Below are 18,664 nucleotides of genomic sequence, written 5' to 3'. Positions count from 1 at the left end.
CCTTCTTCCTACAAAGAGCAGTGTATATTTGGAATGAGCTGCTAGAAACAGTGATAGAATGGGCACATTAGCAACATTTAAAAGCAATTTACTGTAGATAAGTAAATAGGAGCAGCTTAGAGGCCTTGGTTCAAATGTGGGCAGATGGGGTCAGTTTGCTGGCAAAGGGTTGGCTTGAATGAGCTGGGCCAAAGGGCCTGTTTCCGTGTTGTATGGCTCTATGTTAGTCATACTTTCAACGAGTCTCCCCAATCAGTCATTTATTTCTGCTTGATTTAGGATCCTAGTTTTAAGTTGAACTACTTCACTTTCCAACTCAATGAAGAATTCTATCATGCATTAGTTATTCTTCCCTTAAGGTTTTCACACCATGAGATTATTAACTAATCCTTTTCCATCCATTTTACAATATTCTTTTTAGTTTAGCCAACTTGTTATTTGGCTGCTCAACATAATGGACAGAAAAATCATTCAGTATATCATTTAGCAATTCTTCATACAATGGGTTATTGATGATTGGGCTGCAACTGATCCATAAGTAAACTAAAGTCACTCTGGGTATGCAGGCAAATTGGAGTGACTACTCAGACAGAAACTGACATGATTCAACACCAGTCTCTCAGAACACTTCATCACTGTGGATGCAAGTGTCACTGGGCGATAGTCATTAAGGTAGGTTGTCATGCTCTTCTTGGGCACCAGTATAATTGAAGCCTGCTCGAAGCAGGTGGGTATCACACACTGCTGTAGCAAGAGGTTGAAGATAATCCATGAACACATCAGGCAGCTGGTCAGCACAAGCCTTCAGTACTCGGCCAGGTACTCCACCCAGACTGGATTCTTTCCTTAGATTTACTCTCTTGAGGCAACCGACATTTCATCTTCAGATACTGAGACCAAATGATCATCAGGAAACTGGGAGTGCACAATGGTTCCTCCCTGACCTGGTGGTCAAAGCGAGCATAGAAGGCATTGAAGGCTCTGAAAGCGAAGTGAGATTTAACTTCGTGGGTAAGAATGCAACTAGGTACATAGGAAACCAAATAAGAATCAAATGCCTTTTCGTTTAAACTTGGAAAACAATAATGAGTCTCAACTTTGCCATGAATGGACGAACTGGAGGGTAGCAACAAGTGATACCACAATGAAATAGCTCATTGGATGTAAGCGTCCTGTTTGTGTATGCCGAACTAGGGGGCGCTGCGCAGGGCGAGGAGCTCTGCAGAAGAAGGTGGCTCTGCTTTTGGATCCATTCGGAGAGTCGAGCGGCTCCGCACAGACCGGTGGTTGCTGTTGTTCGAGCGATGGAGGATATTGGCAGTTCCCGTCCGACGGCAAACCTTGATCACCCTCCTAACAGCCGACTCTTCCTGGTGATCAGCAAGTCGACATCGGAGGAGGTGATCCGGGAGAAGTTTTCTTTGTTCGGAGACATTCAGGACATCTGGGTGGTGCGGGACAAGCAGTCCAAAGACCATAAGGGCATCGCGTATGTGAAATTTAACAAATCGTCGCAGGCCTGCAAAGCCATGGAGGACATGCACGGCAAGGCCCTCACCGAGGACACCAAGCCCATCAAGGTATCGCCTTGCTGATTCTGCTCTTCCGCCCCACACCACACCACCAGCTTCTCTAAATTAATCTCATAAGTTTATTTGCTTCGCCTTTTTTTCGCTATCATGGATGAAATCATTTGTAATAATAACCCGCCTTTAAAGACCCTAGTTATCGTAGCAAAATGTTTCAATGAGTATTTTGAGGGAAAAATAACGAGTCACATCCGGCGGTACCCGGGATAACCAAAAGGAAACCTAATGTAAGAGGTGGGTTTGGTTTAAGAAAGTTTTTTTAAAAAAATCTAGAAATTAGGAAAATTGGGAAATTTTGTAGTTTAGACCAGACAACCGAAGACACAGCGAATAAAGGCGGAGCCGTTAAAATCAAAATGATTAATACGCCTAAATTACTTAGTTTGAATTTGAATTGCAGGGAGTGTGGCATGGAAGTTTTATCGTATAGACGAACTAAGTGGAACATAATGTAGGGAAATGTAAAAGTGACGACTTAAATAGTATTTTAAAATGGTGAAATAAGCAATTCGGAATCCCAATAATGCTTTCATTTTTTATTGCAAAATGATTTGAGAAGAACAAAGTTATCTTACATCACGTAGTGAGACAGCATCTGGAACATTTGATACTGATTTGATCTTCCTGCCCATACATAACAGGCTGTAAAGTCTCAGCATATAGATTCCTCGGAGGGGGTTGTTACTGTTCTGTGAGGAGAGATTAACCTGGACACCTGGTCTCCAAGATATTACAGAATAAAACATGCAGAAGTACTGTCCTGTATCTGATAGGATTTAATAGCGTAGAAGACAGATGATGTTACCCCTAGCCGTGGAGTTGGAACTACAGGTCAAGGTTTAAAAATAATGGCCAGCCAGCAATGACTGAGATGAGGAAACGTTTTATTTCTTCTATAGTGAATCTTTGCAATTATCGACCCAAAGGGACGTGGATGCTCAATTATTTAGTATAGTCAGGACAGTGATTAATAGACTTTTGTATATTAAGTATTAGTACAGGAAGGTAGTGCTGAGGTAAAAGATCTGCTAACTGTGGTAGTGTAGGCATAAACAGCAGAAAAAGTTTCCAGTTTTTTGTGTTTTAACCAGATTTCTTGAGGGTTATAGAAGGAAATTCAGAGCTATAGAGGGGCAATACTTTGGAGGAATTTGAAAATGTGATTGAGAATTCAAAACAAAGTGTTGCAGTGATTTCTATTACCAAGAGGCACTTGCTTTGGAATAGTACAGGTTCACTTTCAGAAAGCTGTTCAAGGAGGGATGGATGGTCTTTGTCATTAGGGACTGGAGTCTTTAATATGGTCAAGATAATGGCTTTGCTCTTCTAATATTCATTGAAAATTTCGGCTTATCCCATATAAACAGGGAGAACAGTGAAGTAAAGCCTGATGTTAAATACTTTTGAAAAAAAAAATTGGGAACCATGACTCCAAATTTAGGGGACGGCTGAAATAATGACATGGAATGGTATGAAAAATAGGAATTTATTTTAAAACTGGATTGAAAGAATGTCCCTATACAATCTAGCTGACAAAATAGAAGAAAATATTTACTTAGATAACAAAATAAAGTAATGTGCCAAAAGGTGGCCTTAACTAAAATGAGCATAAACCAGATAGTAATCTTTAGTTTATTTAAAAAATAGCTTGTGACTTTATGAAAGCGAGTGTGTGAGGAGCTGTGAGGATAAAAGTTATGCGATGTGTATTTTGTGAGAATAGAGTTATAAATGTTTAGTGTTGGGTATCTTAACAGTCCAGATCTTGTTCTATTGTGAAAGCTTTCTTTAAAAATGCTAGATAACAATCTTGAATAAAATTTGTATTAGTGGGTAATTAAAATTGGAATTTTTAATCAAATGACAGCTGGTGGTGCTACTATTTGCAGACCTATAGTATCTTTGTTAAATAAAGTTCAGAAAATGCATTGTCTTTCTTTCCATTCTCTTGCAAAAAAAAAGATAAATAATGAAATTTCTCATAATCTGTTCTGATTATTGTCTGCTACAACTGAGGTAAGCATTGTAAATTCAAGTGTTGAAACCAATAACTAGAACAGTGGGTGTGTCCTAAGCTGCATCTTATAAGCACCTTGCTTTGTTGTTAGGTTTTAATGGCTCAGTATTTGCAAAATTGTCACAGTTCCTCTCATTAGTCATTTTATAAAACCAGCAGTGACTTCTGGTAGTGGCACATGGGCAATTTAACATTGTAATCTGCAAATTTGTCTCACCAGGAGAAAGTGATAAACAAGGTAACGACTGGGCTAATGTGGGAATGGTAAATCGTCATCGAAACAGATACTAACATGGCAGCGAATCTCTGAGCTGTTCTTTTGTTTTCACAGATGCAGTGACACAGACCAGTGATTTGTTTCGAACTTGAGTGTTTTGCATATTGTTCTGCTGTAAAAAATGAAATGTTGAGCTTAGCTGCTTGAGTAGCAATTAAACTGTTAATAATGTTCTAAGCTGTAATTAATGTTTACCTTTTGAAAAAAAATTAAATGAAATTTTTATCAAGGTCTTGTAATTTGTAGCTTTGCTGTAACGCCAGAAATATGTTTCAATCTTTATTTTGCATTCTATAAAATGATTACAAAGTCAATTATAATATCTACATTTTAATTCCTTGTTCATTAAGTGTTCTATCTGATTGACTATTGAAACTGCTGAATACAATATATTCCCTATAAATCTCATGAGATTGAAATGACCAGCAGAATGGGGGACAATTATACCTCCTATTTTAATGTCATATGCCAATTTACTAATCATACTTAATATATTCTCATCCAAAATTTTGATACAGATGACAAACAACAATGGGTCCAACACTGACCCCTGTGGCACACCACTAGTTAAAGGTCTCTCGCTCATGAAACAACCTTCCACCATCACTCTATGCTTCGTACCATTAAGCTAGTTGTGTGTTCAATTAGCCAATTCTCCCTGTATTCCTAACCTTTCAGAGCAGACTACCGTGTGAAATCTTAACAAAGGTCTTACTGAAGTCCATTTAGACCACATTACTGCCTTGTCCTGAACCACCTTTGACACTTATTTGAAAAGCTCAATCATTTGTAAAAATATGATCTCCTATGCACAAAGCAGTGCCCCTAATTAAACCGGGTGGATGTATATCTTATCCCTCAATAAAATCTTTAGTAACTTAATCTACAACAGATATTAGGCTTTACTAATCCTGCCTCCAAGTACAACCTCCTCAACATGGGAATCAATTTGGAAAGAATTTTCCTTAAATAGGAGATGAAAATGGTAAGCAGTGCATCAGGTGTGTTCTTGCCAAAGCCCAGAAGGGTGGTAGAATGACTTACTATTGTTATACCGATGCACAATATTTTATTTGCTTCCCTAATTATAGTTTTAATCTGTTTTTTTGTACAAGGGCACCCAGATCTTTCTGAACATCAGAATTTATTAATTTTAAACCATTGTAAATTTCCACATTCTTATTTGTCCTACTGGGGTGGGTAATCTCATTTTCCCTTACGGTTTGTTCTATTTGACATTTTTATTTGCTGAAAGTGACTAAGTATGCACTCAGTGGCCACTTTATTAGGCATAGGAGTGGAACCTGGTGTGGTCTTCTGTTGCTTCAAAGTTTGACATGTGTGTTCAGGGATGCCTCTGCACACCACTGTTAAACCATAAGACATAGGAGCAGAATTAGGCCATTCAGCCCATTGAGTCTGCTCCACCATTCCATCATGGCTGATCCTGGATCTCACTCAACTCCATACACTTGCCATCTCGCCATATCCTTTGATGCCCTGACCGACCAGGAAACAATCAACTGTTGTAACGCATAGTTATTTCAGTTACTGGCATCTTCCTGTCAGTTTGAATCAGTCTGGCCATTCTCTGACCTCTCTCATTAACACAGTGTTTTTTCCCACAGAACTGCTGTTCGCTGGATTTTCTTTGTTTCACCATTCTGTGTAAATTCTAGAGACTGTTGTGCATGAAAATCCCAGGAGATTAGCAGTTTCTGAGATATTCAAACCATCCCAACTGATACCAATTCCACAGCCAAGGTCATTGATCACCTTTCTTCCCCATTCTGATGTTTAGTCTGACCAGCAACAGAACCTCTTGACCATGTCTGCATATGTTTGTGTTGCATAGCTGCCTCATGATTGGCTGATTAGATGAACATTAATGAGCAGGTGTGGCTACGGAGTGTATACTTTTGACTCTCTCCTCACAATAGACTGCTTCAGCTATAGTTATGGCTTGGGTAAGCAAAAGCACAGGACATTCGATCTGTGCATTGTCATTAATATCGATTTGTATGTTGAAGGTCTTGATGCTGATGTTGAGACATTCTATCAATTACTGCTTGCCCGCCAGATGCTGACTCATCTATCCCTACTACTTTTTTGTCAATTAACCAATACTTTTCATATGCTAACTTTTTGCCATCAATAATGTTTCTTAACTTGTACAGTAGCCCTTATTATGATACCTTGTCATGATTTCTGGAAATTCTTTTGGTTCCCTATATCTACCCTAGTAATTAGCTCCTCAAAGAACATGTTTTTCAAAAACTATTTTGGTTTTTATAATACCAAGGTAATTCTGCCTGATTACATTATAATAATTTTCTAAAGTGCATGATCACTATCTAATAACTCCAGTATTTCCTGATGACTGATTTTGTGTTAATTGATCTCTGGTTCAATTAATTTTATTGTTCTAAGGATTTGGATGCAAATAATATGGAGAGAATTCTGTACAATGTGTGTTAGTTTCAGGTTCTTGACTTGCTTTGATGCTGGAATTCTCTAAGATACACGAGAGTATTTTCTGTTATGACACATGCCATTTATTACAGTAGGTCTATAAATGTTCCCACGAGGGTACTGTGTACACAATCCATAGAAGATTCTGCATCAAACACAGTTATACATTTAATTATTTATGTGCATATCTTCTTGCGTCAGAGATGTCTGAAAAGAATTTCAACACTCATTGATCTTAAGCTCCATTAATAATGACTTTGTTTAAGAAGTTAAACTTTCATGTTGACACATTTGCATGCACTTCAGTTATAGCCAAGGAAAGAATTCCAGTTTATTAATGTTAAGTACCATTTCTGTCCTCTGATTTCTGGTTTACGAGGCACCACCGAAGATGTGCGACAGCTTACTGGTGGTTCAAAAGAATTTGATTAAAAACATTATCAATAACACTTTTTTAAAAAAAGTAAATTGTGGTAAACTATTACTGCAGACAATGAAGAGGCAAGTGAGGGCAAAGCAAACCCAAGAGATAAGTTGTGCTGTTGCACTGTGAAATTGACGCACTCGTAGGTGGAGTGAATGCTTTAGAGAGGAGAGGATGGGTCAAGGGAGTTCCGATGACCGTCAGCTGACCTGGGTGCGAGGGTGGAATGCCCTAAGCAATGAGCTGATTTGGATACAGAAAAATCCAGGTCTGAAGCAAATCGCTGGGCCCAGAACAATTTGCCATAGTGAGGTCGGATCCTAATGCGAGGTATACAATATGCTGTTTGGACGATCTAAACACCAGCCCCGGTAGACTGGAAAGGCAGGGTGTTGAGAGTTGGGTGAGTTTGGATTGCTCTAAGCACTGAGCCAATTTGGAGAGGTCGAGAACGGCTTATCCGACAGCAAAATCTAGGCCAGAATGATTCATTGCAGCAGGGCCTGGGTTGTAGTGCAAGGTTTGCATAATTTCAACACTGGCCCATGTAGTCTGGGAGCTCCTCTGTGATGCTGAGGCTGTGAGACGGCCCCTCCCCCCGCTGCTGTGCTTCGCATCTGCAAACTTTGCGTTGATTTGTCCTGCTAATATGACACTGAATACTGAGGCTTTGGGCCTACTCCGAGCTGCTCTGGGGATTTGGATCTTAGGACTCAATTTGGTTTAAAATGCAGTTTGCATATATTTACATGATTTGTTCTGTTTTTTTTTAACCTCTGTGGGAACTGGGGGCGAGGGTTGGTTTTATTTTTTAAATTGGGTTCTTCCTGGTTCCTTTCTTTATGACTGCCTGTTAAGCAAACAAATATCAAGGTTGTATAGCATACATTCGTTGATAATATATGCACTTTGAATCTTTGAATGAGACACAAACCAAGATGTATAAAACACCAGCCAGCAGGCTTGTGAACAAACTCCAAAAGTCTCTCTATTTCTTAAGGCAATGAAATACAAAGCAATTGGAGACAGTGATAAAATTGCAAAAAGAAAAGGCACCAACATTCAGACTGGGGAAGGGGCAGGAATGGAAGCAGGGAACAGTCACATATGAGCAGTTGAGAGGAAATGTCAGTTGTTGGTAATTCTTTGTAGCCTTTCATTGTGTACCTTGTTTGCTGATCAGAGAAGAATTGCATTTATGGTTGGTAAGCATGAATACTTTCCAAATGTGGCTTTATATAGAAACACACTGGGGATGTAAATAGAGTGGGGCACTGGCATAGATCATGCTGGCACTGATAATTAAAAGCAACACTGAATATTCTCATGAGAGTTTTGATCAAATTATTTTTTTCTAAGGGGAATCAGTGCTGCAAAAATATGGATAGCTTCAAATGAATCCACATTTGTTAGTTTTCTCAAAGTAATTTGTATTTTGTAAGTTCATGGTAAGGTTCCCCAGGGGTCATTATAATGACCTCTGCTTTTCTTAATATATTTTAATGATTAGGACTTGGGATGATGGGGCATCATCTCTGGAGATGATTTAAAACGTGGGGTAGCACAGTAACATAGCGGTCAGCACAATCACTTTACAGTGCCAGCTCTAAGATCAGAGTTCAATTCTCACTGCTGTCTGTAAGGAGTTTGTATGTACTCCTCATAACCCCGTAGGTTTCCTCCAAGTGCTCTGGTTCCCTCCCCAAAGATGTACGGTTAACATTGGTGAGTTGTGGGTATGCTATATTGGCGCCAAAAGTGTGCAACACTTACGGGCTAGCCAACCCAATCCTCACAAAAATAATCAGAAGAATGAGGAAATACATCTGCCCATCATTCCTCTCATCTGGTTTTACTTTTTGCTTACCAGCACTTGCGTTGTCTTTCCCTCTTACCCTTGGCTGTGTCCTCTCTACACGCTTTCCTAAGCAACTCCTGTAGCTTTCTAAACATTTTGTTTGAAGGGATTTGTCATTGGCAAATTTATCAATGTAGTTTGAGCTGTGCCTGGCCACACAGTCATGAGTATAGAGAGAGAATAGAGCAGTGGGCTGTGCACACTTCCTTCAGTTATGCCTATACAGTCGACCCTCCTTATCCACGAGGGATTGGTTTCCGGGACCTCTCGTGGATACCAAAAAATGCAGATGCTCAAGTCCCTTATTTAACCTGTCTTAGTGCGGTGGACTTTAGGACCCAGCGGAACCCCAGACGTTTTTTAACCTGTCTCAGTGTGGTGGTCTTTAGGACCCGGTGGAGCTCTGAATCCGCAGTGTTTCTGTTCATGAAAATAAAGTGGAAATAATAAAGCGATGGGAAAGAGGTGAAACGCCATCGGTCATTGGAAAAGCATTAGGCTACAGTCGGTCAACAATGGGAACAATTTTAAAGGATAAAGTGAGAAAGGCCCTGCCCCGATGTAAGCTACAATTATTACTAAGCAATGCAGTGGTTTAATTATTGAAATACATACGTTTCTTAAGTGCTTTATAAGCATAGAAAGGTAAAATATATACTGTGTACTAAGACAAACTTTTGACGAACTGACACTAAATAATTAGTAAGAGAACTTCCGGTTTTTTCGATCCTGATCCACGATAACCTACGCACATTCTCCCGTATACTTTAAATCATCTCTAGATTACTTATAATACCTAATACAATGTAAATACTGTGTAAGTAGTTGTTATACTGCAATGTTTAGAGAATAATGACAAGAAAAAAAAGTCTATGTATGTTTGAACAACAAGTGCTGGAAGAGCACTTCCGGGTTTTCTCGATTCGCGGTGGTTGAATTCGCACATGCTGAAATCGTGGATAAGGAGGGCCGACTGTATTCATTGTTAGCAAGAACTGTGGTCTTCAGATATGGAAACTGAGAATCCAGTTGCAGAGGGAGGTACAGAGATCCAGATTTTCAAGCTTTTTGATTATTTCTGAGGGGATGATGATATTGGAACACTGAGCTGTAATCAATAAACTGCAGACTGACATAGGTATTGCATTGTCCAGGTGATCCAAGGCAAGCGGAGAACCAGAGATTGCATCCACTGTAGACCTATTCTGGCTGCAGCAAGACCAGCTCCTTGCTTAGACAGGAATTTATTCTAAGATCAGCCTCAGAAACGTATCAATGTCAGAAAAGTAGCAGCTTTCTTGGATCTTCAATACGTTCAAAAAGTTATGTTAGATTTAATGACCAATATCACCATAGCTGTGAATTTAGGTTCAGTTAATTAATCTGATGGAAAGGTAGTAAGAGAAATGACAAACTAAATTGTAAAAATCCATTTGCTGCGTTGAAGGGAGGCAAGTGAATATGCTGTTCAAGCCTGCTCTGGCATATATATTATTTCAGACCCACAGCTGAGTAGCCTGATCCTTACCCACTCCATTATCTGAGTTGTTTGTAGATGCAATGATTAGTGAGTATTGAAAGCAAAGCTAGCACCTGGAGTCAGCCGAGTTGATTGAAAATGACAGTAAAAGTGTAGGGAACTTTAAGCTGAGACAATGGAAGCATTAAATTAGAAAAATATTAATAGATTATATAGCTTTGCAAAGCTGAGGATTTGGTTGCAGATACATTTTAGCCATCTTTAGACTTCAAAGAAGAGATGTACGTGGATGCACATAGGTAATTTAAAAAATTAACAGCTATTCAAAACATTGTACAGTTGGCCCTCCTTATCCGCGGGGGATTGGTTCCGAGGCCCCCCGCGAATACCAAAAAACGCGGATGCTCAAGTCCCTTATTTAACCTGTCTCAGTGCTGTGGTCTTTAGGACCCAGCAGAACCCCAGACTTTATTTAACATGTCTCAGTGCGGTGGACATTAGGACCCGGCGCAGCTCTGAATCCGCAGTGTTTCTGTTCACGAAAATAATCACGATCACGATTGAAAATAAGGTGGAAGTAATAAAGCAATGGGAAAGAGGTGAAACGCCATCAGTCATTGTAAAAGCGTTAGGCTACAGGCGGTCAACGATCGGAACAATTTTAATGGAGCATGTGAAAGGCCCTGCCCTAATGAAAGCTACAGTTATTACTAAGCAACACAGTGGTTTAATTATTGAAATACGTATGTTTCTTAAGTGTTTTATATACATAGAAAGGTAAAATCTGTACTACATACTAAGAAAAACATTTGACTAACTGACGCTAAATAATACCGGGTATACCTGTTCCGACTTCAAATCCGACTTAAAGATGGACTCAGGAATGGAACTCATTCATAACCCGGGGACTGCCTGTGCTTTTAAGTCATTTCCAGGTTACTTATAATACCTAATACAATGTAAATCCTATGTAAATAGTTATACTGTATTGTTTAGGGAATAATAACAAGAAAAAATAGTCTGTACATGTTCAAACAACGAGTGCTGGAGAGAGAACTTACGGGTTTTCCCGATCCGCGGTTGGTTGAATCCGCGCATGCGGAATCCGCAGTTAAGGAGGGCCGACTGTATTTTTCTTGTGGATCTAGAGCACCAATTATTTTATTCTCCTTTACACATGTGTACTGGAAATGACATTAAACAGTTCTGAAATGTTAACCTCTAGAGTTTGAGAGCGAACTTGTGTTACAGCTCTATGCAACATTGATTAGATAACACCTTGAGCACTGTGTCAACACATTTTTGGTAGGACATAGTGGACTTGGAGGAAGTGCTGCTAAGGTCTACCGGAAGAATTTCCAGACCATTTGTTAAATTCTGAGCATTGATTACACACTAGAATTAGATGTTTATATTTTCATTATATTGAGGGGTATCGATGAAGTGTTCAGATAAATTATTTTTCCTAAGAGGTGGAATTTATGACTAGGAGACATAGTCTTTAACAATACAAACAATTCCTTTTATATTGACTTACAACATAGAATATTTTTCAGTACACCAAATCTGTACTGGCCTTTTCAAAGGAAAAAAAATCAGTCCTATTTCCCCAACATTTTCCTTCAAATCCATCCAGTTCCTAATTGTCCTATCATTTGCTTACACCATGGGGTAAATTATAATGACAAATGAATGTAAGAACTTGTAAGGTGGGGGGAGAACCAATGTCATCATTGTTTTATGTAAAATGATTAGAAAGATGGTACAACAGCCTTCTGAAAATGGCCCTGAATGTTGGGTTATTTAATTCTACATCTTATCTTTTATTGTTTGTTTACTAACTAAAACATTACTGAACAAAGTTGTAGGTGCTGCATCATAGAGTAGCTGTATTGTATGTTAATAAGATGTGATCAGAATTTCATAATGATATTCTTCAGAATTCTACTTTCAAAATGTTAATGCCACTCTAGTATCTTTGTGAAATCAACATTTTTAAATAAGTATATGTTTTTAAAATCCAATGCAATCAGCAGCCAATATGAGTTATTTCTATGTTGAGTATAAAACTGCTAAATGAGGATTTCCAGGTTGCAGTACACCTACATAAAAGTAATTTGATTTATAATTTGTGTATTTTTGATGTATAAAAGCCAGAAATTCCTCAGAACTGAACAGTGTCCATTTATTTAATGGAACATGCAATTTCATGAGTACCCCCTTTCTAATGCACAGAGAGTCATGCACATTCTAAGCACAATAAAAGCAGGTGCATGGTGGTTATGAGCTGGAACGCTCAGTAATTTCTGGGACAGAAGTTATTTTTAATTGTCTAATTGTCTTCATTATTTTTAAAAAAACATTTACAGGTGTTCATCGCACAGTCCAGAGGGTCAGGCAGCCATCGTGATGTTGAAGATGAAGAGTTGACTAGGATTTTTGTAATGATTCCAAAATCTTATACAGAAGATGATCTACGGGAAAAATTTAAGGTAAATTATACAGGCCTATTTCAACTTCTTCAGTCTAGCTTTTTGATTCAAAATGTATTTAGTCCTTCCAAGGCACTTTCATGGACCAACATTTTTGTAAAGTATAGGGTATTTAAACTTAGTGGTTTGGTCATATTGGATGATAGAGGAGTGGGTTTGAAGGGAAAAGGTAGGGTACAGAAAAAGAGAGCGAGTCTGAGGAGGGGAAGTGGTAGAGCAAAAGTGTTGAGGACAAGTGGATGAAAATAAAGGTTACTAGTATTTGCTAGAGCTGGGAAGGATCTTTTACTTTAAGTTTGCATTGTTCTTAAAGTTGTATGTAACCTTAATGTCCACATATTGGGATTAAACTTGAATGGACAAGTGAATGTCTCAGTAATTATATCATGTTATATCGTGATGTACACGTACAAGAAAAAATTCAAGTATCATCAACGTTGGAAATTTTCATTTCTGAGGAAAAACATCAAATTAAAGTTTGTTTGAAAGACCATTACTAAAGAGATAAATTGAACAAAATATTGTTGAATTTTAACTTACCATTTATATCTATTAGGAGTTTGGAGATATTGAATACTGCAGTGTTATCAAGAACAAGAATACAGGGGAGAACAAAGGCTTTGGCTATGTGAGATTTCTGAAACCTTCTCAGGCTGCTCAGGCCATTGAAAACTGCGATCGATGTAAGACTGATTGAAATTAAAGCAAACTTTTGAATAAAGATTCCTTTTACTTTTCACAAGATCTAGTGAGATATAGTAGAGGTATAAATTATATTTATATAATCTTTAAAAAAAATCAATTTGGTTCAGTTAAAAAAAATTAAAATGAACAGCATATCTTAAGACTTGAATGCTTAGTTTCCATTTTGAAATACAAAAGACAGAAGGGACATTTTTTCTAATGGATTGCAAATAATGGCAATTACACATGAATCTTTGGAAGTAATAGATGTGAGCTGCTGGCCATAGCAACTTGCTAATCATTAAGGACTGTCTATCAAGTCTACAATAGCAAAGGTAATTTTGTAGAAAATAGTGACATTTAATACTTTTTCTTAGAAACAATTTAAAAGTTGTTTATGAAAAGATTGCTAACATCAGATGCTAGTGGTTTGGTCTTCACCATTAGTCTATTTAGCATTAGATTATTGTGCTTCAGAGTGAGAACGATCTTTGTAAGAATTATTCTCATATTGAAATGGAACCATGTGTTATAGTGGGGCACATTTTGTTGACTTGAATTGTTGGCCCATCTAATCCATGCCAACCCTGTCTTTTGCCTACTTCCAACTACTTGCACCCAGACCATGTCCCAACAAATCTCTCCTGTCCTGCTTATGTGCAACTGAAAGCAGATCACTTAAACATACTGAATAACAGTTGTGATACATCTTTGATTATGCCATTCATTTTCAATAGTGGAACCTTGTCTTGTTGGCATTTTTCTCCATGTTCTAATTTGGGGTCCTTCTGTCAAATCTGGCTCAATGTCTGATTCTCCATTCACCACCATAGGAATTCTCAATCTAGAGATTAGGAAAGAAAAGATAATTGTTTTAAAATCTTATTAAATTAACTTAGTATTTTAAATTATAATCCCAGTTTGGCATCTGGTGAAGCCCAGCATTGAGCTTTGCCTCCTGCCATAGGTTATCAAAATATTCCAATTGTAGAACCTTGGGGCTATACCCCCTGAGGCTTCATTACATCTTGTAGCCTGACCCCTGGTTGCAGAAGGTTCCGCACCATTTTCCCTGTGCATCCAGATAAAGTAATGCAAGCAAATAGGAACTGTGGGCATTGACTTTGGAAGGTGAGTTGGCTGGTTCTAGCTAACTTTGGCCCAATTTCTTTCATGGTTTTGATAGAAATTGCATTCTATGTAATTGGGAAGTTGATGTGAGTATTTTAAGATGAGAGTAAGAATACCTCTTTAGAACAAATGCACCCTCGCTAAGTGGAAATTCCTGTCATTATTTTCAAATTTATGATGTCCAAGATGCATGCATAGCTTGCAAATCTCTAAACATCTAAAGTAGTTAATAGTATGATTTATTCATTATTGACTCTGGATGTTTTATTGAACAAAGATGTAACAAATATATGGACCAAATTGTTATATTTAATACAATATATTCCCATTACATGTTGGCAGTTGGGATGTTCCTTCTAACTAATTTGATCAGCTCGTTCATATATTCAAACTTTAACAAGGGAAATAGGTCATGATTGGAGTTAGACCGAAAAAAATCTGCTTTTAGGAATGTACTTTATTTGCTATAAAACTATGGATGGGAATGATAACTTATTTAATGATTTTGTTATGGTTGGGAGTTTAGCTAATATTCTTCCCATGTTTTGATTGAATTTATTAAGTGCTCTATGTAGCTATAAACAAACATGGAAATAAAATCTTTTGCTGCAAGAAAAGCTTCATTAGAATTATAAAATTTTATTGCTTAAATAGAATTTTAAATTGTAGTGTAATGCCTTTCCTCTTTTTTTACATAGCTTTTAAGGCAATACTTGCTGAGCCAAGAAACAAACCAGCATACAATGAAAATGACTATGTTAGTGGGGCAAGACAGGAATCATCAGTGTATGGAGCAACGTTTGAACCTCAAAGAGGTCAAACTGTGTTTCCTTTCGGTAAGTGTAAAAAATCAAAGAGAAAACGGGGTAAGTAGAAAACAGTGGCTAAAGCCTATGATGTCATATGTTCTTATATCAGTGCAATTGTTTTGAAGCTGGTTTAACTGCTAATTAAAGTGTTTCTGTTGACGTAGCAATTCCAATCTACAATAAAATATCAGGAAAATAACTGCTCTGTATATTTCAGCACTTCAAGTCAGTACTTAATTTTTCATAATTGTAAAATATTGCCCTTGTATTTTACCCAAGATGCTATAGAAGAATAGGTAGTTACTATTCAGAAATGTTTTTTTAGACATTTATTTCTGTTCATATGCTGATGCAGGTGATTTTCCCAACTTTGGAACAAATGAAATGAGAAGTAGTGAATTGAGAACTGAAATAAGAAGTGAAATGAGGGGTGGAGAAAATATCTCCACTTGTCTTTCCGTGTCTACTAGAGGACTGCTTACACATGAACAAGTTTACAGTCTCTTCGATATCATCCCAGGATTGGAATATTGTGAGATTCAGAGAGATCCATATATGGTTTATGTCAAAGGCAAGTACAGTTGAACTTGGAGATTATGTAAAGCAAACAATTGCTGAATGTTGATTAATTTGACTTTGGTATTTGCTGTTTTCTGCTTCCTCCTTTCTTTCAAGTGCGTGAATTTGCTTGGACTTATTCTCATCCAATTTTAATTGCTTTAATATCCCACGGTTATATTCATATCTTTTCAGTGGAGAAATGACTGACCATTTGGTCCACATCCCTTTGATGATTTTGACCAGATCATGAGTTAATTTGGTAGGATCTACCTGTTCAGATGCATGAACATATTTAAGATTACAACAGATAATCTTCAATTTTGGTACTTCTACAAGTAGTTATTATTTTGCTCACATCAATGTTGCTATATTAACATTGAATGACATTAATGTATCCTAGTAAAATCTTGGAAAAAATGTAATGCAACTATGTATTATATTTCATGTGCAAACAGTTGAAATGGAAGAACAAACATGCTTTTTTTTTGGTCACTTACATACTGTACACCTAGTGAGTTGATAAACAAGGACTAAAGAATTTTGGTAGAGGATCTAATTGTGCACAGGTATTCAACATTACTGGGTAATAGTTTTCACATTTGAAAACCTTGCATCCTAGAAGTATGTGCTGAGTTAAAATGCAAAACAGATAATTCTGAATCTGGATAGAATTAACAGTCTAATCACATCATGTTCATCAAGCCAGAGATATCCATCTACAATTTGATCCAGTTTAGGAAGAGATTTGTATAAAATGTCTAGGTCTAATTTTTTAAATCACCAACCAAGTGGTTGAAAAGTGGAGGGAAAAAAATCAATAATGCACCATTCAAATTTGAGTTTATTCTGTTTTCTTGAATACACTATCATAGTGCATAGCAACTGATGGTTAAAGGAAGAACTCCTGTTATGATAAAGATTTTTCAATTCCAGCATTCCTGGCAACATTCACAGAAATCAGGTGATTTCTGAAGATTGACCTTGACTAGGTTCCTAACATTAATATCACAAAACTTAAACTAACTGTTGTATGGTGTAGGAAAAGAGATTTTAAATGTTTCATCACTTGGAACAAAATAGAAATTTGTTTTACCTGTCAATGGCATGATGCTACAGTTTTTTGTCATAAATAGCATTATTGAGAAAATAATGTACATGCTGAAATAGTAAAGGTTTCATACTTATTGCATCTGTAAAAGGAAGTATTTTATTGAGCAATGTTTCTGATGTAAAAATTGCATAATTGTGAAATATCTCTTTGAGAATTCTTGGAGATCTACAAAACTTTATACTTGAATCCCTCAAAGGGAGGTTTTCTATTTTCTTAAATGTGGGAAAAGAAAGGCATTGGGCTATAAAAGAGCAACTATTCTAAATTGTTCGATAATATTAAAAGGACAATACTGAATATTGTTGTATATAAGCAATTTTATTTTTAGGATATGCGCTGATTCGGTACAACAATGTGGCATCGGCTGTGTATGCTAAAGAAAAGCTGCATGGATTTGAGTATCCACCTGGCAATCGATTGGGAGTCAATTACATTGATGATGACCCTAGTGACAGGCAATCAAAGTAAGTATATGTAAGATAACTAGAAAATTGGTCAGTGTATTTTGTGCTGTTCTGAATAGTTAAACCCTAGCACTCAAGATTGGTAGATTTCCATTATTTTGTACTCTCTTTTAGCCCAGTTGGAATGATGGCCTTACAACTTGTGGCAGCGCAGATGATGTCACTTGCCTGTAACAGTCCAGTTGGCCAGCAATTGGTTTCAGCTTCAGCTGTGAGTACTAAGTGAAAGATTATCTATTTTTTTCACTCTGTTTGAAGGTGGTTGAATACAATGTAGTCCTTTTGATCTAGGAAACTTTTTTAAAATTAAACACACTTAGAAGTTTTATAATCACTTCTGTTCATCTACAGTTGCAAGAAAAGCTTTGTGAACCCATTGCAGTTACCTGGTTTTCTGCATTAATTACTCATAAAATGTGGTTTGATCTTCATCTAAGTCAGAATAATAGACACACGCAATCTGCCTAAACTAATTACACAAACAATTGTACTTTTCATCTCTTTGTTGAACGCAGTTTAATCATTCACTTCCAGGCAGGAAAAAGTATGTGGACCCTTGTATTTAATAACTAGTCGAATCTCCTTTAGCGGCAATAACCTCCACCAAACACTTCCTGTTGCTGTTGATCAGACTTGCACAATGGCAAGGAGCAATTTTGGACCATTCCTTAGTTCATCACTATTTCTCGGACACCTTGTCTGAACAGCCCTCTTCAGGTCATGCTACAGCATCTCAGTTAGGCTGAGGTCTGCACTCTGACTTGGCCATTCCAAAGCACAAATTCTCTTTTTAAACCATTCTGTTGTTGATTTACTCTTGTGTTTTGGATCATTGTCTTGTTGCATCATCCAACTTCTATTAAGCTCAGGTGAAGAACTGCTACCCTGACATTGTCTTGTGAAATGTCTTGACACAATTTTGAAATCATTGTTTCCTCAACAGTTACAAGCTGTCCAGGTACTGAGGCAACAGAGCAAACGCAAACCATGATACTCCTTCCACCATTCTTCACAGTTGGGATGAGGTTTTAGTGTTGGTGTGTAGTATCCTTTTTCTTTCAAACATAGCGGTGTGCATTTCTTGAATACCTAGGTGGTCTGTTGCAAACTTGGGATGTCCAGCAGTATTATTTTTGGAGAGCAGTGGTTTCCTCTGTGGTATCCTTCTGTGAACATCATTCTTGCTCAGTGTTTTTCTTATAGTGGACACGTGAACAGAGACTTCAGCAAGTTCTAGAGATTTCTACAGGTCTTTTGCTGTTGGGATCTTTTTCACCTTCTTCAGCACTATACGT

General features: G+C 37.5%; 1 protein-coding gene across 1 annotated transcript in view; it reads left to right on the top strand.

Moving 5' to 3' along the window:
- The first annotated feature begins 1,236 nt into the window (after positions 1-1,236).
- The window catches only part of rbm45 (RNA binding motif protein 45), a 29,276-nt gene continuing 11,848 nt past the window's right edge, over positions 1,237-18,664 (top strand). Inside the window, exons 1-7 of the mRNA XM_073047134.1 lie at positions 1,237-1,580; positions 12,487-12,609; positions 13,166-13,292; positions 15,123-15,260; positions 15,589-15,804; positions 17,234-17,369; positions 17,484-17,580. Coding sequence (XP_072903235.1) covers positions 1,305-1,580; positions 12,487-12,609; positions 13,166-13,292; positions 15,123-15,260; positions 15,589-15,804; positions 17,234-17,369; positions 17,484-17,580 — 1,113 coding nt within the window. The 5' untranslated portion in view covers positions 1,237-1,304. The remainder of the gene's footprint in view (positions 1,581-12,486; positions 12,610-13,165; positions 13,293-15,122; positions 15,261-15,588; positions 15,805-17,233; positions 17,370-17,483; positions 17,581-18,664) is intronic.

Source organism: Hemitrygon akajei, chromosome 5, assembly GCF_048418815.1.
Source record: "Hemitrygon akajei chromosome 5, sHemAka1.3, whole genome shotgun sequence".
NCBI lineage: Eukaryota > Metazoa > Chordata > Chondrichthyes > Myliobatiformes > Dasyatidae > Hemitrygon > Hemitrygon akajei.
The sequence above is the reverse complement of the archived record's forward strand: the minus strand, read 5'-3'. Positions and strand labels throughout refer to the sequence as shown.